Below are 22742 nucleotides of genomic sequence, written 5' to 3'. Positions count from 1 at the left end.
GTGCTAAGAGGGACTATATGATTCGACTGAATGGGTCTATTGATGTCGCTAGAATGTTAGCAAAGCAAGGCTTGCCTTTCCGAGGCCATGATGAGTCAAAGGATTCTCTAAATAGAGGGAATTTCAGGGAATTTCGTGATTTTGCAGCGGAGCAAAATCCAGTCTTAAAAAAGGCAACAGGTAAAGGAAAATCAGAAAATAGTCTTTTGGTTTCTCCTGAAATACAAAGGGACATTGTGCATTGTTTTGCAAAGGAGGTGTTACATGCTATTCTAGAAAAAATTGGGAATGATGTTTTTTGCTTGCTAACTGATGAGTCAAGAGATATTTCTTGGAAAGAACAAATGGTTATGGTCTTGAGATATGTAGATAAATGTGGAATTGTGAAAGAAAGATTTGTTGGACTTGTTCATGTAAGTGAAACAACTTCAGCCCATCTCAAGTCTTCCATTGATGCACTATTTGCTGAGCTTAACTTAAGTTTGAAGCAAGTTAGAGGCCAAGGATATGATGGTGCTAGCAATATGAGAGGTGAGTTTAATGGCTTGCAATCATTGATCATGAGAGAAAATAATTCAGCTTATTATGTTCATTGTTTTGCTCACCAACTCCAGTTAGTCCTTGTGGCTATTGTGAGAAAGCATAAAGGGGTTAGTGATTTTTTACCAAGGTTTCCATACTATTAAATGTTGTTGGTGGATCAGCTAAGAGAAGGGAAATGATTAGAGATATTAACCTTAAAGAAATGAGTAAGGCACTTGAGTGTGGGCAACTTCAAACTGGTACAGGGTTAAATCAAGAGCAAAGTGTTCAAAGACCTGGAGATACTCGTTGGAGTTCTCATTATAAATCTCTGAAGAGTATAGTTGACATGTTTTCTACAATAATGAAGGTACTAGAAATTGTGGAAAAGGATAAGGACTGGAAAATTAGAGATCAAGCATCAAATCTTCGGGAGTATTTCCAGTCTTTTGACTCCATTTTCTATTTGCATCTCATGTTGACTATATTAGGAATCACAAATACCTTGTGCTTAGCACTGCAGCACAAGGATCAAAATATAGTGAATGCTATTAACTGTGTGAGAGCCACTAGATGCCAAGTAGATGAGCTTAGAAGAGAAAAGTGGGAAAAACTAATAGATGATGTGTATGAATTTTGTGAGAAGAATGATATTGCCAAATTGAAAATGGAAGATGGATATATTGATCCAAAGAAGAGGAGGCACAAATCTGGAATCACAAACAAGCATTACTATCAAGTAGATTGTTTCAATGATATTATTGATTGGGTACTCCAAGAGCTTGACAGCCGCTTCAACGAGACAAGCTCTCAATTGCTTGTATGCTCGGCCTCTTTTAGTCCAAGAGACTCGTTTTGTGATTTTAATGTGGACAAGTTGTTGAGCCTAGCAAAGCTTTATCCACATGATTTTGATTCTGGAAATCTAAGGGACCTTAGCAATGAACTTGGCCTCTACATATTTGATGTGAGAAATGATGATAGATTCTCCAACATACAAACTATTGCCGAGCTTTCTCAGAAAATGGAGACTAGAAAACATGATCGTTACCCACTAGTTTATCGACTTCTGAAGCTTGTACTAGTACTGCCAGTTGCTACTGCTACAGTTGAGAGGATTTTCTCTGGCATGAAGATTGTGAAAACAAATTTGCGCAACCGCATCGGTGATCAATTTATGAGCGATTGTCTTATTTGCTATGTGGAGAAAGAAGAAATGATGAAAGTCACGAATGAGTCCGTGATTCGTCGCTTCATGAAAATGCAAGAACGCAGATTTGATGATAATTAAAGGTGACATATAATGTATTTTGCCTATTTTAATAGTTTTGACCATGCTAATAGTATTTATATTGCCATTTTCTTTTGTTATTCTTTTATAGTCGCACCCCCCTTTGTTACGCTCTAGCTTCGCCACTGTGAAAAAGGATTTGCCATTGAAATCCGCAGCATCTGTGGTGGCGTGGCGCGTGTTCCCACTGCTATCAACAAGTAGGATGATACTATAATCCGAGCCCTACGTGTAGCAGACGAGCTTTTCCTGCTTTGTTTACATTGACGAGCTTTTCCCGTGTGGACCATGAAGTCTCTGATGTCTGATCTATCGATCAGTGGCGCACGTTAGGGAAAGGGTTCTAAGAGAAATTAAAGCTGGTTAATTCAGATAATAAGTTCACTAAGCTAACAAGGGGACCGGAAGTGACTCAATGAGGACACAGCAGACCATATTTTAGTTTTCTTTTGGAATTATAAACGCACAATTAACATGATGAATCCATGCTGCATCTCGCTAAAAACAACTCATCAATCCTTTGCTTTACAGGTTTGCAGCTAGCGCCCTAGTTTTTGAATGGCAAAATAGATAAAATCGTCCCCGAACTTTTGCCGAAGAATCAAGTTTATCCCTGTACTTTTGTTTAGGCCAGTTTAGTCCTCCAACTATCAAACTTGGGTTCAATTACATCCTTCATCCAAACTGCAGATCCAACGCCGTCAGCAACACCGTCAAAACATCTGACGTCCAATAGGAGAAGACCCATTTGCCCTTCCCTTCCAGGGTTTTCTCCCGCCGTTATAAAAAAGACGAGAGAAACCCACCGCAAGCTGCAGCCCCTCCATCGATCACTCAGGCAGGGCCGAAGCCATTACAAATTAGCACTTAATAAAACAAATATCTTGTGATCAAATAAAAGCCATTACTTTTGCAGAAAAAAGTCACGCGGGGCCATTACGAATTGAAAGTCAATAACACGTCTCATGTTCAAAGTACCAGACAATAAAACACGTCTCATGTTCAAAGTACCAGATAATAAAACACATGTCTCATGTTTAAACAAAAGCCTTGGCAGCGTCCGCATTTAATCTTAACTCCAACTTTGGAGGACTTAGTACTCGATCGAGTTCACTCGTTCTAAGGATTCATCCTCCTTTTTGTTTGTAGTCGACCTGGCATCTTCTTCACACTAGGAGGTAACGGTCTAGGATCCGGAGACACGGGTCATGTAGACTCATGGTCTACTGGTTGCAGGACATGCAGGTAAGTTGCCTACTTGCCTTGTATTAGCCAAACTGGATCTGTGAATTAAAATATATTGCAATTAGCTTACCTCCTGCAGGAGGGAGGTTCCTGCCCTACCAGCTTGTGGTGGCGGTGGCGATCTTGTCCCCCTCGGCGGACCCGTCGACGCGAAGCAGCTCTGGGGCGGGCGGCGACAAGGAGAGCATCGGGAGCTCGACGATGGCCCCCCGCCGCGGCGCCGCCGAGGATGGAGGGCCGGCTTGCCGAGAAGAGTGTATTCTGACCGTCGGCTAGCGGTACCCCCTCCCCCCCTCCCAGCTTGCGGTGGCGGCGGCGGCCCTCCCAGCTTGTGGTGGCGGTGACGGCCTTAGCGGATAAGAGACCTGCAGCCCTGCAGGAGGGGCCTGTAGGAGAGAAGGCCAAACAAGTCTTTTGCCATCGGGCGTCAAGCGTGAGCTGACGATGTGGAGGTCCAAGTCGGACGAAGGACGTAATTGAAACCAAATTTAATAGTTGGAGGATTAAATTGGTCCAAACAAAAGTATCCAGACGAACTTGACCCTTTGACAAAAGTCCAGGGATGATTTTGCCTATTTGGCCTTTTTGAACCTTAGATCTGCTATTTGTTTTATTTATTCGGCCTCCATGCAGTGGTGGACTGGTGGTGGTGCATGTTCAGGCACCTTTTACCACGTGCACTGCAGACATTCATATCGGTTCTTCCGAAACACAAGTTGCTCACGGGAAAATAAAACAAAGGGGTCGATGCTTCCCCACTGAAAAGTTAACTTTCTGTTGTCCTACTAGTTTGAGGACCTCTCAATGGAATATAGATATATGGTTTATGATTTGGAACCTTTTTCCTTTTCCAATTACAAGGAAAAAAGTTAATATGTAACGTGCATATTTAGTCCTATAATTATCATAGTGTTCTAGGAATCCTCTTATACCTACGACCAGACCTAACGACTCCGTTGCACGAACAATTCCAAGAAGTAATAAGATCCACATGTATTCACAACAAATCTTGTCGTACAACTTAGTCCTATGTATAATATAACCATTTCCACGTTCTAGAGCTTACACTGAATATGATGCATAGGTGGAAAAGAGTTGTTATCTCAATACTTGGGGGAACTTGACTTTATCATAGGTTCTACATATACTTGGATCACCGCTTAGGATCCTTCTAGTGAAAGCGGTTCACTCAGGTTCAAGTCTTGGTCTGCTCGGTTTTTTTTCTTTATCTCAATGCTTAGGATCCTTCTAATGAAAGCGGTTCACTCAGCCTCATCCAGTCGTAGCTGTAAGAAAATAGAAGTTCATCGCAGCTCCTATATCTTCATTGGCCTGGAATTCGCCTACTTTCAGTTCATGACGAAATCAAGATGTTAGCGAAAGGGCTGCCAATATTTGGGTCGAGGGGATGCCGGTGATCTACTCCGTCCGTCCTGAAATGTAAGACATTTAAGGATTTAAAATTTGTATTCAAATGTAAGACATCATAGAGTTTTTTGGACAAAAAATCATAATAATTTTCTTGGTTTTAGTGCTAATTTTGGAAAAAAAATCAATTGTGGTGGGTCAAGGAAGTAAAAAAGACATGGGCCTTGTTTGGTATTCTAAAAAATAGCACGCACGTTTCTCGAAAAGAGAATCTCGCATGCATGAAATAATAAATGAAGTCTATTTGTAAAACTTTTTTAGGGATAGGTGTAATTTTTCGAGACGAATCTAATGACGGTAATTAATCGATGATTGGCTACAGTGATGCTACAGTAACCATCCTCTAATTGCGCGGTCAAAGGTCTTATTAGATTCTTCAAGGTCACTAGCGCGGGGTGCTAGAGTTGGTTTTGTAAACTGGCTTTGTTTGACACCGTAATTAGCGGTCAAAATATCACTATTCATTAGCACGCTAGTCTCCTTGGTTTCTGTGTGGGCACTAAAACCTAAGCAATTAATTAACTAAACAATACACTAATAAAGAGTATATGCGTTTTTTCTCTACACCATAAGTTGTCCCTGAAAACTCAAGATGGCCTGCATTTCACGATGGAGGAAGTACGGCTGAGCTGACTGACGGGTGAGTGACGGGAGTAGGAGAGAAAACAAAAACAGGCCGATTATGTAGTGAGGGAGGAAAACGGTGATGACTGATGAGGAGTTGAGGACGTTGTTGAGGAGTTGTGGACAAGACAAGTTTTTTTTTATCCGTGAAAAAAAGACATATATAAATGATATCGAGTTGCGATGAAATAAAATAGAAAATATCACATGGACATCCCTTTCTTCTTGTACCCTCCATAGTACGTATTTCAGAAATTTTCAATTTTTTCAACGGATAGGACGAGCATGTACATGATACGGAAACATGTACAAGTATACATTATTGCTAGCACACACCCTCATCATTTCTATGCTTCTTGTAGTCGCATTATTTTTTTTTCTTCCACACAACGCATCCACTCATTTCCACAGTTTCTTTCGCTCTATTCTACTGGCCTGCTAGCCAACAAGTTAATAGTGTTTTTCTCTAACACCAAATCAACATCAGTCATCTTCAAGTCAGCGGTATTTTTCTCTTATAACAAATTAGCACCGGTCACAAGTCATAGCCAGCCGAACATAGCATCTCTCCTCCATTTTCTTTTGTTTTTGAGGATCCTGAATCCTACCCTCCTGCATTATTTTCTCATTCTCGATATTTTATTTTCCACCGTATCTCAGTACCCGACCGCGTATTTGTAAAATGGGAAAATTGGATTTTTACCATTGAAAGAACCGGAACTTAGAAAAATACCATCGAAAGTTTCAGTTTTACAATATTAGCATCGAAAGTTCCCTCCGTTATAGCAATATAGCATTCCCGTGAACTCAACGTTAACACAGTACATACATGCCACTTCCTCTCCCTATGACATCTGGGTCCACTTGTCATCCCTAACCTCCAGCAGGGGTGCCCTGTTGACAGGGGCAGTGGAGGCCACGGGCTTGGGCCTGTCGGCATCCCTGCCGCCGGCCGTCCTGCTCGGCGACTTCCGTGCCGGCGACACCATCATTGATACGCTCCTCTTCGTCGAGGTGCAGCGCTCCGTCCCGGCGCTCCCTGCAGTGCTATCGGGCCTCAAGTTCACAACCAATTAACATCTTCGCCTTCATCCGTTCATCGCCGATCTCTTCGGTGCTGACATGCTGCTGGCGGTGCGCAACGCCGACGTGCCAGCCTGCTAGGTTACCTCTTCTTCCCGTCCAACTCCAACCTCATCATGCTCTTGCTCATGTTCCACCTCCCGCGCGGCCGCGCCTCGATGACGAGGATGCCGCAAAGTTCCGCAACATGCTAGTGCCCGTCAGGTTCCAGCTGCATCAAGGACTCAAGGTACCCTGGCAAAAATCAGCGGATAGGGGCAGCGACGCGTGCTGTCCACAGCGTAGATGGGCAACTAGCACGGGCTGGAGCTGTCCAACCACCGTACTAGTTGCTCTCGGTGGCGAGGAGCCCCACGATGGAGAGATAACCCGGGGAAGAGCTACTACGATGGGTCGAGGAGCAAAGTTCCGCGGTGGGGCCGTGCCGCCGGCGAGCTCGTACCTTTGTGGGCTCGGTCTGGCCAAGCTGGCAAGCTCTACGGCAACGTGCGGCAGCCTGTGTTGATTCATTTTTCAGCTAGTTAATGTCAAGTTAACAGGGATGGTAAATTGGAGGAACTTTCCATGCTAAAATTCTGAAACTATAATTTTCAATGGTATATATTTAAGTTTCGATTCTTTTAATGGTATGAATCTAATTTTCCCTTCTAAAATACGCAAGTCCACACGCGAAACGCGCCCGATGCTATCAGAGAATCATCAAAGTCTTGCAGAAGCCGAAGTCGAGCAGCTGCTGCTTCGGTCTCCCAAATTTAATTTATTTTGAAGAACAAGAAGAAAAAAAACCTTTCTCCGCGTGGCAGGCCCCGCGCTGGGCCTCCAGCACACGTGAGCGAGGCCGTGTTTGGTTGCAAGTAGCGCTATGAGAGAATTTTGTTTGCATGAAGCACTAAATAAAGTTTATTTGGAAAATCTTTTCACGGATGAGTGTAACTTTTCGCGACGAATCTAATGACGATAATTAATCAGTGATTGACTATAGTGATGCTACTAACTGTACAGTCAAAGGCCTCATTAGATTCGTTTCGCGAAATAACGCAAAAGTTGTAAAGTTAATTTTATAAAATACTTTTATTTAATATCCCTAATCTATTTATTGATCAAAATTTGCTACATAAACTTGCGGTACCCAAACCAAACACGGCCTCATTTCCTCCCCAACATCCGCGCACCAAATCGCGTCGCCTTCCTTTCCTCCCCATTTCCGCCACGTCACCGCGCACCCCGAGCCCAAGCAAACCACCCACCCACCCGGCCCCGACCCGCGCGTCCCACCGACATGAGGGCCCCGCCGCGCCCCGCCCCCACCAAGTCATCCTCACGGGCCGGCCACCGCGTCGCGGCGCGCGGGGTCGCGGAAGGCCACCGCCATTTTCTTACTCGCGAAACCAGGAGAGAGAGCGGGTGGGGGAGCGGAGAGCGACGACATCGCCACCAGTGGGAGAGAGAGAGAGAGCTGCCCAGCGAGCAGAGACTGCTACAAAGTCTCCTCCGGCTTTGACCCCCGCTCCATTTGATGGTCGCGGGGGGGCTGGGAGCGGGGAGCCGGCGGCGACGACGGCGATGGGCCTCTGCAGCTCCTCCACCGCGGCCGCGGACACCCCCCGGCGGCCCGGCGCGGCGGCGGGGAAGAGGGAGAGGGACAAGGGCCGCGGGATCGTGGCGTGCGGCAAGCGGACGGACTTCGGCTACGACAAGGACTTCGAGGCGCGGTACTCGCTCGGCAAGCTGCTGGGCCACGGCCAGTTCGGGTACACCTTCGCCGCCGTCGACCGCGCGTCCGGCGACCGCGTCGCCGTCAAGCGCATCGACAAGAACAAGGTGCCGTGCTCCGCTCGACGGCCCTCATTTCTCCCTCCCTCTCTGTTTTTTTTCTCGGGCCGTTTCTCTTGCGGAGGAGCCGAGGAGGAGGGAGAGCCGGAGAGGAACGTGCCGTGTGGCTGGCTGACGGGTGGGTCAGGCCCGGGGACCCCCTCGGGCCGCGTCGCGACAGCTGGGCTAGCCTGGCCTGAGCTTGCGCGGGGTGGTGGTGCTTCCCGTTTACCACGTGGATTGCGGGGAGGTGCGGATTGGAAAGCCAAATGCGGGAATATGCGGTGGTACCCGGCCCGCGATGCTGCCGTATAGCTTGGCCAAGGTTGCTAGCACGCGTTGCCAAGTGCCAATTGTCCGGGGAGACTGCACATGGCGAATCAACAGGAACAGGATTCCCGAATACTGACGTGCTGGCTTATTTGGGATTTCGGTACTACATATAGGCTACTCTGGTCTCTGGGCAAGTTTCCTTTCGGGAGGGCGAGTAGGAGAGCTGCTCATATTTGGATGATTGGATCAGTATAATGTTTGCAAGTTAGGGATAGGTAGCAGTCATGAGTGTTACACAGATCAGGACAGATGGTTGCCTTGGTCGGCGCTCTGGTTTCTGAAGGTCACTGGTAACTGTGTCATGGTTAGTGGTAATATGCCAACTTGTCCTTGCTCAGGCTGTCCACCGTTCTAGAGCAAGTTAGTATTGGACAAGTTACCGGTGAGCATATCGTAGCTAGTGTCAGCTCAGCTTCAGCTTTACATCATAACAGTAGCGTAGATGTATTGGAAGCTTGCTGGGCTTTCATCAGTCTTTGTCCAAATGGAGATGACTGCTATTTGCCGTTCCAGATGTTTATCTGTACTCCATAGCCACTGTAATTTGTATGTAATATCAAGAAAGTAAAGAACTAACTCATAGTCACATTTTTACAGATTAAAGCGTACTGAATTAACTCATATTTGCAAAATAAAGCGGACTAAATTAACTTAGTATGAAAGGTTCTGTTTTCCTTGCAGATGGTCCTTCCTGTTGCTGTTGAAGACGTAAAGCGAGAAGTTAAAATATTGAAAGCCTTACAAGGGCACGAAAACGTCGTACATTTTTACAATGCATTTGAAGATGACAACTTTGTGTATATAGTCATGGAGTAAGTTTTGGAAAATCTCTCAAATGCTTTTGAATCTTTGAAATTTCCTTTGCAATACAAGGCCTGTGTGAACTCTGAATGGTCATGGATTTTATTCTATTAGAGCCCCAATCAGACATGAAGTAGAGTGGGACACAGACTTCGATTACACTTCTGTTCGAAACTTTTCACATAACTTATATGGAGGAGTTGAGCTTAGTGGGGCTGGGGGTAGTTGGGAATTTAATGACATGACATTATGCTCAAACTAGCATAATTTTTTATTCATGGACAAATTCTAGGATAGTGCTGGTTTACATAAAAATTTGGGATGGAATGAAACAGGGATCAGATTAGTTGGCAAGCAATTTTGATGCTTTCCAGTCTTTATTCTTTGCTTATCACTTTATACACTAACTGAAACATCTCACTTTCTGTGGTGTCTTCTGACAGATTATGTGAGGGTGGTGAATTACTTGATCGGATATTAGCCAAGTAAGAAATATTATAACCTTTAGATGTTTATGACAGTTCTTACGTCGTACCTTTATTGCAGAAATATTCCATTCATTGTTCTCTCTCTTTACTTTTATTTGCATTATTGAGATAAAATGTTTCCTTCTTTTGTTTGGCTAAGTGTTCCTTTTGAATTATACTTTCTCATTTCAGAGTTCATTCTAAAATATGTCTTCAAATTTTGTTACTGTTATTCTGATAATTTTTTTCTTGGACTATACAAACATTGATTTATTTTCTGAAGGATAGTTTTTCCATATAACTGTGCCTACTAGGCTTAGCCACAGTTTGATTCCTCTCTCAACTGCAGTAGTGCACCACACTGTAAGGAGTTGCATAAGATGGATTTATAGCATTTATTGATAGGTAGAGATAGAATATCCTAGTCACTTTTCAGCAAACAGTAAGAAAGGACATTCCACTCTTGCATGCTATGTTTATCCCTTTTATACAAGAGTCTTTGTTCTGATGTATGTAGAAGATATTTGCCATGCTGGGACTCAGATATTTTGTATCCAAACAGGAAAGATAGCCGTTATAGCGAGAAAGATGCTGCAGTAATTGTCCGACAGATGCTCAAGGTTGCAGCTGAGTGCCACCTGCATGGTTTGGTTCATCGGGACATGAAGCCTGAGGTATAGTCTGAAAGTGTACGATGGAATCTTGTCATCAAGAGTAACTGATAATATAGTTCGACAAAAGGAATACCTAACGTTTTGGTGTGTTTTTCCTGTTTCCAGAACTTCCTATTCAAATCAACAAAGGAGGACTCACCCCTTAAGGCCACAGATTTTGGCCTTTCAGATTTCATAAGACCAGGTGTGTTCTTAATTTACTATTACATGGCTTTCCCTGTTTGACTATCAGAGTATGTGCTGGTTATAGCTTGGACTTAAACATCGTTGTGTGCTTTTGCAGGAAAGCAATTCCGTGACATTGTTGGAAGTGCCTACTATGTGGCCCCAGAAGTACTCAAGCGTAAGTCAGGGCCAGAATCTGACGTTTGGAGTATAGGCGTTATTACCTATATTTTGCTGTGTGGAAGACGGCCTTTCTGGGACAAAACTGAAGATGGAATATTTAAAGAGGTTATTAGCCTAAATTATCTCTATTCTGTAACCATTTTTACATGTTTTTCTTTCTATGTATATTAATTTTTTTTCATTTACATGTCCCATATTCATTCATTTTCCATTTTGTTCTACAATGTTGCTACATTATCTTGATAGCATTTCCTAATTATAATTGTGTACAGATTAAAAATCTATTCCATGTAGCCGTTTATGGTTCATGTTGATCTTACATAAGCATCAAAGATGTACTGTCATATTTTGATGTGTGGTTTATTTTACATGATAATTTGACATCTGCGTGAAACAAGGTATTTGTAGGTTCACAATAATTGCATGTGCTATTTTGTGGAGAAATTGGTTGTGTAATATTGAAAGGACTGACTTTTGCAAAACACAGATGAAACAGTCTGGTTGTTTGAATACCACTGAAAGTTTGGTTATGTAACATAGAAAGTTCTTACCTCGGCAAAATAACAATGAAACAGTCTGGTTATTTGAATACCACTGAAAGTTCCCAGTGTATTTCAAAATGCTGCCTTCTGCATGACTGCATCCATTCGGATCCAGGATATTTGGATTTTATTTTTTTTCTATAACAGACAGGATAGCAAATGGTTCTGTTACACTCTCCTAAGCTCCAACAGGTACAGGACTTCTCCCAGCACTCCTCTCTGCGGCATTCTCTCTTGTCCTTTTTCCTGGATGAGTGGAGTGGCATTTTACTGAACAATTGGGAACGTTCGGTGGTATATAAACGAGCCAGATCATTTCTGCAAAAGGGAACTTTAAATGGCACACTGCCCATTCATCCTTGTTAGTGTCGCATTAGGACAATTATGTACTTAAGGTGACTAAGAAGTATTAGAACTGTTCCCAAATAACGATGTCATCCAAGGATATTGCTGGAAAAACAATCCAGGAACTGGCCAGCCAAAAGATGTATTTGGCAATCCGTGAATACAAACTAAGAGGAAGCGATCTTTTGGGTTCTTGTGGTGTGTTCACAAAACTGGGTCTTGAAAGAAAAACCTTAAATTCTCTTATCTTCCTAAACCTATTTAACAAAGGAAAATCTAGAGTTGTTTGAATTACAGCATGCTTATTTGGATAAATGTAGGAGCAAACCATCCTTGGTGAAGGCTTCTAATGTCCAGAAATTTCTAGCATGAACGCCTCTAGATTCACCTCTTGGGGAGAATCCTCATTCATCTCTTTTCTCCTAGCTTTAATGCACTAACACAGATATGAAAGCAGTCCTAAACATCACCTTTGCATGTACAAAAGCATGAATATGTGTGGTTACTCTACTCAGCTAGTGTCTCCTTGTAGTTATGATTTGTATGATTACTGTACTGATTTTGCTATTTTCTTTGTGATGCAGGTATTAAAAAACAAGCCAGATTTTCGCCGCAAGCCTTGGCCAAATATTACTCCAGCTGCAAAAGATTTTGTACAAAAGTTACTAGTTAAGGATCCCCGTGCAAGACTAACTGCTGCACAGGCATTATGTATGTGACTATGTTACCATCCCGAAAAATATTAACTCTTTCGTTTGCTTATCTGGTTAGTGTAACCAATACAAATCTGGCTATATGAGGGATTGAGGGATCACACCTCGCTATCCAGTGGTCATAGTTAGACCAAAGGATGGATTTGCAGTATATCTTGTTAGCTAATGCCAGTGGCTCATTGTTGTTTCTCTTGTTTGGCGTGGGGGATTTGATTTTTTTTCTCTCCTTTTTGCCCGTGTATAAACTATGCATGTTTAGGCCAATATGCCACTTTATAGAAACTTCCTTTCTGTCGTTTCTCGCAGTTGGGCATAGTTGGTGACATGATCAAGGGCCGGTACATTCTTCCAAGCTATTATAGTATTGTTGAAACGTAACTAGGATGCTACTATTATCAGTGAGAGTGACTGCAGACTACAGAGCGTTTCGTGCTGACTATGATCAGTTATCAAAAAAAAGTGTCCTTTTGGGGAAAACAAAGAGAACCTTGTTTTTGTAGACTAGGTACAGCATAGTGTTTCTTCTAATGCTATTTATTGTCTAATTTTGTGTTCTTCTCCAGCACATGATTGGGTGAGAGAAGGAGGAAAGGCATCTGAAATACCCTTGGATATATCAGTATTGCATAATATGCGACAGTTTGTGAAATATAGCCGTTTCAAGCAATTTGCTTTAAGGGTAAGTTAAAGGTGCCAGAATTTGTGAAGATCTTGAACATTACTTAATGAGATTTGATCAAGTCAATTGAAATGGTTGGTACAACTTTTGTAGGCATTAGCATCTACACTAAACTCAGAAGAGCTGTCTGATCTTCGTGATCAGTTCAATGCCATTGACGTTGACAAAAATGGAACAATTAGTCTGGAGGAATTGAAGCAGGTACGTTCGGTTGGATGTCATTGCTGAGTAACTGTTTTTCTAACATCTAACTCTGGACTACATAGAATGAGCTTCTCGACTGTAAGACTCTTATCAGAATTCAAAGTTGTTGGCAACCTAAGCAAACCACATCAAAATTTAAATATTGCATAAGAAAAGACACATGGTTTTCTACTATTAATATGAATAGCTAGTTGTCGCTGGTCTGAACTAGTTCCAGGTTTTTCTCCGAACTGCCTAAAGACTTACCTCAAGTTTAGCCATGCTAGTGGTGCTGCTCGACCTGGTGGTTAGCAGTGTTTGGGTAGGTGTGGTCACCTTATGTTAAGAACAGGCGTGTATGTAATTTAAAGTAATAAGGGGGTGTGTGGTGTGTGTGTTTGTATGGCTATTTTAGCATTTTCCTCTATTCTTAATGGTTAATGCAATGATATGCAGCTCTCCTGCATATTCGAGAAAAAAAGTGGTGTTGCAACCATATCCTATTGTTTTGCCCACAACAAGACTAATCATGTGCCAGTATTCTAAGCAACATTCGCACTTTATTTTAGTAAGGTCTCTCTTTTCTGCAGTCTAGTTTTTCGAATATTGTCCTATATAATTGCATGTGCTGGCACATATCTCGTGGGCACTGCATGTGATTTGAACACTACATGTGAAAAAAAAACAGGCAAAGGTGTTTCATTTTTGTCAACTTGAACAGATTTTTTGATAACTTTAAGCGAAAACTGGTAGTAGTAGTAGTAGTTTTAAATTCATATTCATGGTTTGTAAACTATTTCCTGCCAGAAATCACTACCATCATATGGACGATATTTTTCTCCTTCAAAGTGATTTCCACAGAAAGTATTACCTTGTACTGGTTTTTATCATTAGCAAGTTGGTTGAAATGGGTTTCTCTTAAAAAATGAAAGAATGTAGTTCTTTCGATTGTCGGCTTATGCTTCAAAATAACCAGTTGTTGCAAAAAAAAAATGTGACTTTTGTATTGCTCCATCTTTTCTAAAGGGTAACCCTTTTATAGTATGTTAATTTAGTGAAAGTTGATCAGTATTATACACTAATACTCACAAATTTTTACAAAGCCAGTTTTTTTATTTATAAATTTGAGAAATACTTCTTGTTCTCAAAACAAAGAATAATTCCATGTGGTAATGAATTTTCTTCTCGGGAACAGACAAAAGTTATAAAGCAGTTAGATTCCATATTTTGTTCTAGGACCTGTGTTCTAGGTGATTGATATTATACTCATCAATCGTTATAATTTGGTGTCAACACTAATCTGCAGGCTCTTGCAAAGGATGTTCCGTGGAGATTAAAGGGTCCTCGTGTTTTGGAGATTATTGAGGCGGTATGTTACTTTGGCTTATGCTGTAGCACTGTAGCAGTATTGTCACGTATTGGTTTTAGGTTCACACGTTTTCTGGGACATGCTTGTTTTGAACAAAATGTTTGTTGTTTTGAGTGTGGTATTTGTTGTTGTGTATATGTATGCAGCAGTTTTCCTAGTTTCTTGCCCATTTCGACCCCTTATAGTCTGTTTGATTTATGTACTATGCTTTGTGCTCTGGTTCACAACTCACAAATTCACAAACCTATGTGTTATGCTTGTTACAGTTTTATGATTATAATAGCTTAAAATACTCATACAATTTCTTGTAGGGAACTTGGAAGAACTATGACATTTTGTTTGTCTCTGAATGATGATAATGAGATTTGCTAAAAGAAACTTCCAACTGTTCTTTTTTCTTTTAATTAATGGTATATGTTGCATGTTCACTGTAACAATGCTTTTTAGTAGTATGTATTTAAGCCATTAGAATTAAGTGCTTGTCCCCTGATATCTTTATTTGGTTGGAATGATACAAATACATCCACTGCTGTTCCTATATCTGTATGGCTAAAACATGGCTGTCTTTTAATCCTTTTGGCATCAATTCATATATTTAAATGTTTCATTCGAGTTTCAGGAATTGACAGCCAATATTCCATTCTTGGGCAGATTGATAGTAATACAGATGGTCTAGTTGATTTTGAAGAGTTCGTGGCGGCAACACTACACGTGCATCAGCTGGTGGAACATGATACTGAAAAGTGGAAATCATTATCTCAAGCTGCATTTGATAAATTTGATGTTGATGGCGATGGCTATATCACATCTGATGAACTTAGAATGGTATGCTTAAGAAAATTGCCGGAGCTTATTCTCTTTGTTCTTTTGGTTACATAGCTCATTCTTTGCTGTACTTTCCTAATTTGTTACGAGTACTGGAACCCAGTTATTCATGCATTTCTGGTTTTTCATTGTCATTTTACTATATTGTATTATTTTAAATAGTGCAGAAATTTAATTATTAATATATTTTGGCCGGTTGTTGACGTGTTGCTCCTGTCTACAGCATACAGGAATGAAGGGTTCCATTGACCCCCTCCTAGAGGAGGCTGACATTGACAAAGATGGCAAAATAAGCCTAGACGAATTCCGCAGGCTCTTGAAAACTGCAAGCATGAGCGCGCGCACTGTACAAACTCCGAGGGGCGTTCGCATGTCATAGTTTCTCAATTTTCATAGTTCACTTCACTGAACAAGGGAGCAGCAAACGGTGAGATGTTTTTCGGCGGCACATGTAATTGGGGTTTGTTGCCGGAAAGGCTTCTTGATGTAAGGTATACAATCAATGCACATGAAATGGAGTTGACCTGTAGTTGTTCCTTGAAGATGTATTATTCCTATGGCACTTCACACATGGTTTGTGGTGTTTATTTTCGGTTGTCTGTTTCCAGCAAGGTCTGCTATTGAGCTTTGAAAATACGAAATCGAGTGCGGTAACTCTTTAGGAAGCAAATTCAACAAGCTCTTCTTCAGGTTTGATCTAAAAAAAGATGATAGTCTGCAACGTGAAAATCCGACACATCACAACATTTGATACCACCTCTTGAAACATATTAGTCGCACATGTGCAACAATGTGAAACACCGTCCCCAACATCTAAGACAACTAGTTATGAAACATCTAGGCACTCCTTTTGCAACCTGAACATTGTTCCACGAACTAAGACAACCACTAGGCACTAGTTATGAAACATCTAGGCACTCTTCTCGCGACAAGAATAGATGTACACTTGTTCAACAAACCACATGTACAGTAGCAGAACTTGAAAATTAAATATCTGCATGGCCTCAAATGTAGAACGTTGACTCTACAGTAACAATTTTTACTCCAATAAAAAAACACTGCATATGTGGTCTACAAAAAATTGTTCTTTGTAACAAGAGTAAGTTGCTTCCAAAGCACGAGAATGTGTGGTATACAAGAATATAGCTGCATCAAGAGATTGCACATGTGTTTTGGCACAAATATCCGCTCCGCTACTTTCTAATATTAGCCTCATTTAAAACTCAGCTATGTTTCCCATAATAAATTTAGCAAATCCTGCAAGGATCCATATCCAATCACCAAGTTTAACTGTCTATAAATGTCACAAAAAATAGCCTGCGGTCCCACAAAATTGCTTGCACACACCCTCTTAAATATCAATGTTGCAAGGATCCTTAGACATAGCAAGCATTGCCAAATATAGGACAACTAACAAGATCTACATAAGAGGATGCACTATAATAGCGGTTGTTGTTGGCCCATTTACATGGTTGATATGTGATGGTTTAGTACAATCATGGAAGTTTAGGGGTTGAAACCAATTTGTAATCCTTGTCACTCCAAATATAGCATATTTGAGCTAATGGTTTTGTACAAGGGAAAATTCTAAATTACTCCCTTCAATTATAGCCAAAGTCTGGATAACCGCCTAAACAATTGTTTGGTTCATTTTACGCCCCTCCCCTCCACCCCCCCCCCCCCAAAAAAAAGAACTATGCCTTTTGGTTCAAATTACCCCCCCCCCCCCCCCCCCCCCCAATACAATTTTTTTTCATTTCTCCATGCATATGTGGAGGTTTAAGTTGAAATTTTACACGATAATAGTACACATCATAACAAATGTTAGAAAAAATGCATCATAACTTTTTTATCATTATTTCTATAGGTTAGGATATTTAATAATAAATTAATCATTGAAGTTCAAAATTATATGAAAACTAATGAGCAAAATTATATTTTTTAAATATCCTCCACTACTACCCTGCAAAATTGAAATTAAAATTGAACTTGTGTATAGAGAAAGAAAAAATACAAATTTTATTATGGGGTAAAGTGAAATAGCTGGCATAGTTTAGAGGGTAAATTGAACCAAATTATAGTTTAGGGGTTATCCAGACTTTAGCTATAGTTGAGGGTAGTAAATTGATTTTTTTTCTTTGTACATTTTTCATCAATATTTGCATTTTAAATCTAGAGCGGCACCTCTAGATTTGGATAATTTAATTGCAACTAAAAGATACTATCAGCCTGTTCGGCTGCCCTGAAGTGGCTGGCGCTGGATGGCTGGCTGGTCCAGCAAGAGCCCCAGCGCAAACAGCCAGCTCTCATCAGATCAGCCAAACCAGGCCATCCGATCAGCCGCCCGTGCGTGTGCGGTAGGGGCTTCAAGTAGCAGGTTCACCAGCTGTTCAGCTGGGCTGCGGCTGGGCCTATCTAGCTCAGCCGAACAGGCTGTATATATCCAGCCCCCTAAAATTTATATTTTTCTGTAATAACATCAAGTTGCTTCCAAAGCACAAGAGTCCGTAGTATAACCGACATCATTAAGAATAAACTTATATGTTTCGGCCCATATTTCCGTTACTTTTTAAGATAAGCCATATTTAAATATTGTCCATATTTCACATAATAAAAATTGGGCACATACTATCAATGAGGCATATCCAACCAAGTTGAATTGCCTATAAATATCATAAAAATTAGCCTAGTCCCACAAACTAGTTTGCATCATAGAAATGAAATCCATGAAGGTCAAAATTGCATGGGTTGTTAGACGTACTAGGGCTCGCCTAGCATTTGAAAGGTACTGGGCCGCGCGGTTAGTGTAGCGCACGGCTACTGTAGCGCGCGGCACAGTATTCCTTTAGTACGGAAAGGGAGTTGGACTGACTTAAATAGCCGGTCCCTGGGAAGCTAATAACTCCGGTTGAAACCTTTTGCGCGAAGCGAGGACGAAAGTGCAAGAGAGTTATTTAGCAGGTGTGGTCTACTCAACGTGTAGAGTAGATCTTAGCCGTTATCCTAGGCCGGGTCATTACAAAAGGCACCAACGCGACCAACTGAAGAGGGTGGCTAATCTAAGTGCCTTCTACGGCATCAAGATGCCTATGATCTTTCAGCCAAAGGATCACCCATCTCAATGGAGTGCTCGTCGGATCTTTAAGGATTTTACCGCTATTCCTGGCATCGAGAAAGAAGGGAACATTCACCTCTACAACTACTTCGTGAGGCAACGCCTTGATCTCATAATTATGATATGTGACATAGAAAATAAGATATCGTCTCTTTTCCATGAGTACTTAGCCAATGGAGACAACAGGGATGATATGTTGTCACAATCTATTAGTGAACTTTCTCTTATCGATGCCATAAACATGTTGACAGTAATCAGTATCATAAGAAAGAAGATGTAATTTCTGAATTCTGATAGATGGTATAACCAATAGGAAGGGACGCGAGATGGATGGTACGGTATTGAGCAACCATCAGATGAACCATCTTGGAAAACAATGAATTCATGTCAGACTTGGTCAATTCATTGTATAGTTGTTTCTTTATTAGTATTTCTTTTAGCATTGATGGAGACCTATGCTTTGAGGCAAAATAGCTTTGAGATGCGAACTGAGCATTGCTCAACTGATAGGATTTCTTGTGGTCAAACTTGCCCATATTGGGTATTCGCATGTGTCTAAATCTGAAATTTATAAATTTATTTTAGGAGTTAACCGGTAGATTTATCCCGGGAATCAACATGCTTCGCAAAAAAAAAACATTGAGCATGCAGACACTTTTGGATCCAAATGAACTCTAATCTGCAGCTTGACAAAAGGTTCGAGGTTAAAGCTGGCCTTACTGAAGATATCATGTGCACTTCTCCTCTTGGCACCAGAAATCTGTCCGGAAGAATGTTCAAGCATGCGTCACCTACACAATTCATCGTAGCTTGTCCAGATCTTAGCGCCGTGCTTGCCCAAATTTCTTTAGCATCTGCTCTAGCTAGCCATTGCTCCTTCTCGGCGATCGGCGCCCTTGAGCGCCAGCAACGCCCCTCCGTACGCCGCCTCGGTCTGCTCCGCCTTCCGCACCGGCACGCCGAGCACCCTCTCCCGAATCGCCGTCCACTTGTCGTTCTGCGCTCCTCCCCCCGCCGTGAACACCTCCTCCACCGCCGTCGCGCCGAGCTCCCTCAGCAGATTGTACCCCTTGGCCTAGCACAGTTGGTGCCACAAATTCAGGAACATTTTCAAAGATCGACCTGTTCAAAGTGTCGGATGAATCAGAGTTTGATTATAATTTCAACCTCAATTCGCGCGATCGATTCCAGAATGCCGTGCAGGTACTCGGCGTCGCTCTCGGGGCGCGGCTGCAACCTTCAGAGGCAGAAAGGCCAACGGTGAATTCGCAATGAGTTTCATGGTCGATCTGCAGATGAGATGAGAGCAAGATCCCTGCATCGATGGGTTTCAGATCGTCGTCACCCCCAACCTCGGCGCCATGTCGGGGTCGGCAACCGGGAACCTCTCGCCTTTCCTCGGCAGCGGGTAGTAGTCTAGCGGGGACGCGGCGGCCGGGTCGATGTCCCTGCTCAGCGCCGCCAGCTGTTCGTCGGTGAAGAGCTGCCGGAGGACGACTCCCCCGGCGTTGGACGCGCCGCCGACGAGCCACGCGCCGTCCAGGCGGTGGCTGTACACGCCGAACCTCGCGTCGTCCACGCGGGCCTCGCTCACGAGCTTCACCGCCAGCGTCGAGCCCAGCGACGTCACCGCCCGCCCCGGCCCGCCGGTGCGCGCCGCCAGGAACGCCGCGATGCTGTCCGTCGTGCCGGTGCAGACGACGCACTCCTCGGAGAGCCCTGCCGTGCCGGCCAGGCGACCGAACCTTCACATGTTCAGCAGCTAGGCGAAGACGAAGACGACCAAGAATTCGAAGGATGGGAGGGAGCCATTGCTGACGAGGTGGTGCTTTTACCGAACTGAGAGCGCACGTCGTCTCTGACGGCGGCGATGGGGGCTCCCGGCGCCATGACGGAGGGCAGCAGGCGCGAGTACGGCTGCGCCATGAGCCAGCTCGGGTAGGCGTCGGCCGCCGGGTCGTAGCCGACCTTGAGGGCGTTGTTGTAGTCAGAGACGCCGTACCGGCCGTGCAGGAGCCAGAGGAGCCAGTCGGACTGGTGCATCAGCACGGCGGAGCCGGCGCCGCCGCCGCCGCCGGTCGTGTTCCACCACGAGACGAGCTTGCAGAGGGTGGAGGAGGCGGAGCAGACCGTGTGGTTCGCCGGCGCTATCGACTCCACGGCGGGCAGCGCGTCCGGGAAGCTTTCATTGTAGAGGAACGGGCCGGCGAGGAGCTCTCCGGTCTCGCTGCATCATGCCTCGCGGATGAAGGAAAAGAACATTGTCGTCAGTCGCACGCTTGTTGCCGTGTCTCGTCGTGACGACGGTGTGGATGGATCGGTGCACGACGAAGACCTGTCGACGATGAGCGTGGTGGCCGAGGTCCCGTCAATGGAGATGGAGGAGATGGACGGGCGGTGCGCCCGCGGGATGTCGCCGAGGAGCTGGAACAGCGCCGCCTGCCAGGAGCTCGCCCAGCCCGCGGCGCCGCCGCCGACCTGCCTAGCAACTCCGATCAAGGTTGGTTGCAATGCATGATGAGATGCCCAGAATGGCAAAATCGGCACGCAATTCTACCCGATCGATCAGCAGAAAGAGATCGGCGAAGCCTTACAGGTGGTGCGTAAGCTCGTTTCCCTTCGGAATGGATGGCGCCTTGCCTGTCGATCAGAGCGTATCTTGCCCCGGATGTTCCGAAGTCTATCCCGAGGAACAGAGGCGCGCCGGTGGCGGCACCACCACCTCCTGGCGGATCCTGCCGGCTGAGCATCGTGATCCTTGCCCTCGGTGTTACCGCGCGGCCCTGAACTCTCCGGAACCCTAGAAACCATGAACAAGATGCTCGGGAATCAGCGCCGCGTTGCAGGCCTCGGAATGTATCAGCCAGCAGCATTGAGGCACTAGGCAGCGCGTGAAATGACTACATGAGGTATGATCGCTTGCCTCGTCTTGCAGGGTGGTGGTGACGGTGAGCCAACGGCTCCACGGAGAGAGTGAGAGCTGGCACCATGGGGTGTGATGCGATGCAGGAGGACGTGATTCGGCGACGGAGAAGACGACGGCGCGGCCGAGGAAGAAGGATAAGGAACCTTTGGACGGAGCGCCACGGTCCCTGTTGGGCCGGCCCCGAAGAAAAGGTAAGGGCTCTATTGGGCCTACCTTGTGGGCTGCGCACTAGGCCCTACATCTGGGCGGCACCGGCAGCTACGAGCCCACAACTACATTTTTTGAAATGCTCAATTTCAAAATTCAATATTTTCGAAATGCTATTTAATATTTTTTAAGTAAAATGTTGACTAGATTATCAGCTAGATCTCGATGAGCTTTTATAGGTAATTTGTTTAACCATTTTTCACAAGATATCTAAGAGCCTCTAGGGGACTCCTATCTATATTTCGGAAAGTGTATAAGCTATCCATCGCATGGTGCGTCAGAGGTTAGGGTTTAGGGCACCATCGCCAGCCTGTTAATTTTTTCCTCAATGCGACAACTAGCCAGCAGCTACATACCTACGTGCTAGCTTTTACTACTTTGGAGCAAAATAATCAAAGTATGTTTTTCTATTAATTTTTTCTAATATGTGCCAGTAATTAGTTATTTTGCTAAAGATTTTTTAATCGAGCATGTTCAAAATATTAAAATAATACATTAATATTTTAAAATATTAGATTCAACATTTATCCAAATTTAATTCAACCATTCTAACAAACTAGTCCAACATTTTACATGATAATGTTGAAACAGTATATAAAAATATTGTACATGTGTGTCCGAAATGCTGACATAGTACACTTAATTGTTGATTTTAACTAAACTTTAGAAAATTTAAATATATCCATCTCGGATCTTTTTTTGTGGCAAAAGTTCTAATTAAAACTATAGTTCAACTCCAAAATGCATTTTTGGTTGGAAAGAAAAATAAGATCAAATTTTATAATCTAGAAGAATCCTCTCAACTACCAATCCGTTGCAACTAGTCATGTGTTGCCACGTGTTCAGCTCCATCCGGAAAAGAGCAACTCCTTGCGCTTCCGCTATAAACTCGTCACCAGTCACCACGTGTTCAGCACCCTTCCGCTGTATGCGCTCAACTTGCTCTCCCGGTTTTGATTTGATCCGGTCGAATAGGCTAATCTTAATGGGAGTGTCATGAACATTAAATTTACTAACATGTATCAATAGTATGAGGAGAAAGAAAAGAAGAGTGTCATCACCATGACACTCCACTGACACAGTTATCAAATTTCCAATCTTAACTGTGTCGATGACACTCGGCCTTATCACCATGTGCACAGATATCAAACAATGGAAGATAGATACGGAGCTTTGTTGGACTGGACCTGAAGAGACGGACACGCAATAT

At 43.4% G+C, this 22742-nt stretch overlaps 2 protein-coding genes across 4 annotated transcripts; one reads left to right on the top strand and one right to left on the bottom strand.

Annotated features, from left to right (window-relative positions):
* The first annotated feature begins 7568 nt into the window (after positions 1-7568).
* On the top strand, positions 7569-15887 carry LOC120658126 (calcium-dependent protein kinase 18). 3 transcript variants are annotated; one of them, XR_005668527.1, is made up of 12 exons: positions 7569-8014; positions 9020-9150; positions 9583-9624; positions 10169-10280; positions 10386-10464; positions 10564-10733; positions 12100-12226; positions 12792-12907; positions 13001-13108; positions 14397-14459; positions 15079-15284; positions 15508-15887. XR_005668527.1 is itself a non-coding variant. In XM_039936339.1 (12 exons), the coding sequence occupies exons 1-12, from the start codon at positions 7757-7759 to the stop codon at positions 15661-15663; spliced, it is 1536 nt and encodes a 511-aa protein (XP_039792273.1). In that variant the 5' UTR covers positions 7574-7756; the 3' UTR covers positions 15664-15887. The 3 variants fall into 3 exon arrangements, 2 of the variants coding, with proteins under 2 accessions (XP_039792273.1, XP_039792274.1); XM_039936339.1 differs by having other exon boundaries at positions 7574-8014; positions 15111-15284; XM_039936340.1 differs by lacking the exon at positions 7569-8014 and adding an exon at positions 8420-8438 and having other exon boundaries at positions 15111-15284.
* A 3062-nt stretch (positions 15888-18949) lies between these two features.
* On the bottom strand, positions 18950-21486 carry LOC120658123 (D-ribulose kinase). Its single transcript, XM_039936337.1, has 7 exons — positions 21323-21486; positions 20994-21199; positions 20735-20877; positions 20235-20626; positions 19752-20118; positions 19567-19636; positions 18950-19474 (listed from the first exon to the last, which is right to left on the bottom strand). Exons 1-7 carry the CDS (start codon positions 21387-21389, stop codon positions 19259-19261), a joined length of 1461 nt encoding a protein of 486 aa, XP_039792271.1. The 5' UTR covers positions 21390-21486; the 3' UTR covers positions 18950-19258.
* Between the last annotated feature and the right edge of the window lie 1256 nt (positions 21487-22742).

This window comes from Panicum virgatum, chromosome 2N (genome assembly GCF_016808335.1).
Source record: "Panicum virgatum strain AP13 chromosome 2N, P.virgatum_v5, whole genome shotgun sequence".
NCBI classification, from domain to species: domain Eukaryota; kingdom Viridiplantae; phylum Streptophyta; class Magnoliopsida; order Poales; family Poaceae; genus Panicum; species Panicum virgatum.
The sequence above is the reverse complement of the archived record's forward strand: the minus strand, read 5'-3'. Positions and strand labels throughout refer to the sequence as shown.

Coding starts and splice junctions, on each gene's coding strand:
- LOC120658123 (XM_039936337.1), bottom strand. CDS start 21,389: ATGGTGCCAGCTCTCACTCTCTCCGTGGAGCCGTTGGCTCACCGTCAC. Junction 20,119..20,234: donor CGACGTGCGCTCTCAGTTCG/GTAAAAGCACCA, acceptor CCGGCACGGCAG/GGCTCTCCGAGGAGTGCGTC. Junction 19,637..19,751: donor GACCCCGACATGGCGCCGAG/GTTGGGGGTGAC, acceptor CTGCCTCTGAAG/GTTGCAGCCGCGCCCCGAGA.
- LOC120658126 (XM_039936339.1), top strand. CDS start 7,757: ATGGGCCTCTGCAGCTCCTCCACCGCGGCCGCGGACACCCCCCGGCGG. Junction 9,625..10,168: donor CTTGATCGGATATTAGCCAA/GTAAGAAATATT, acceptor GTATCCAAACAG/GAAAGATAGCCGTTATAGCG. Junction 12,227..12,791: donor AACTGCTGCACAGGCATTAT/GTATGTGACTAT, acceptor GTTCTTCTCCAG/CACATGATTGGGTGAGAGAA.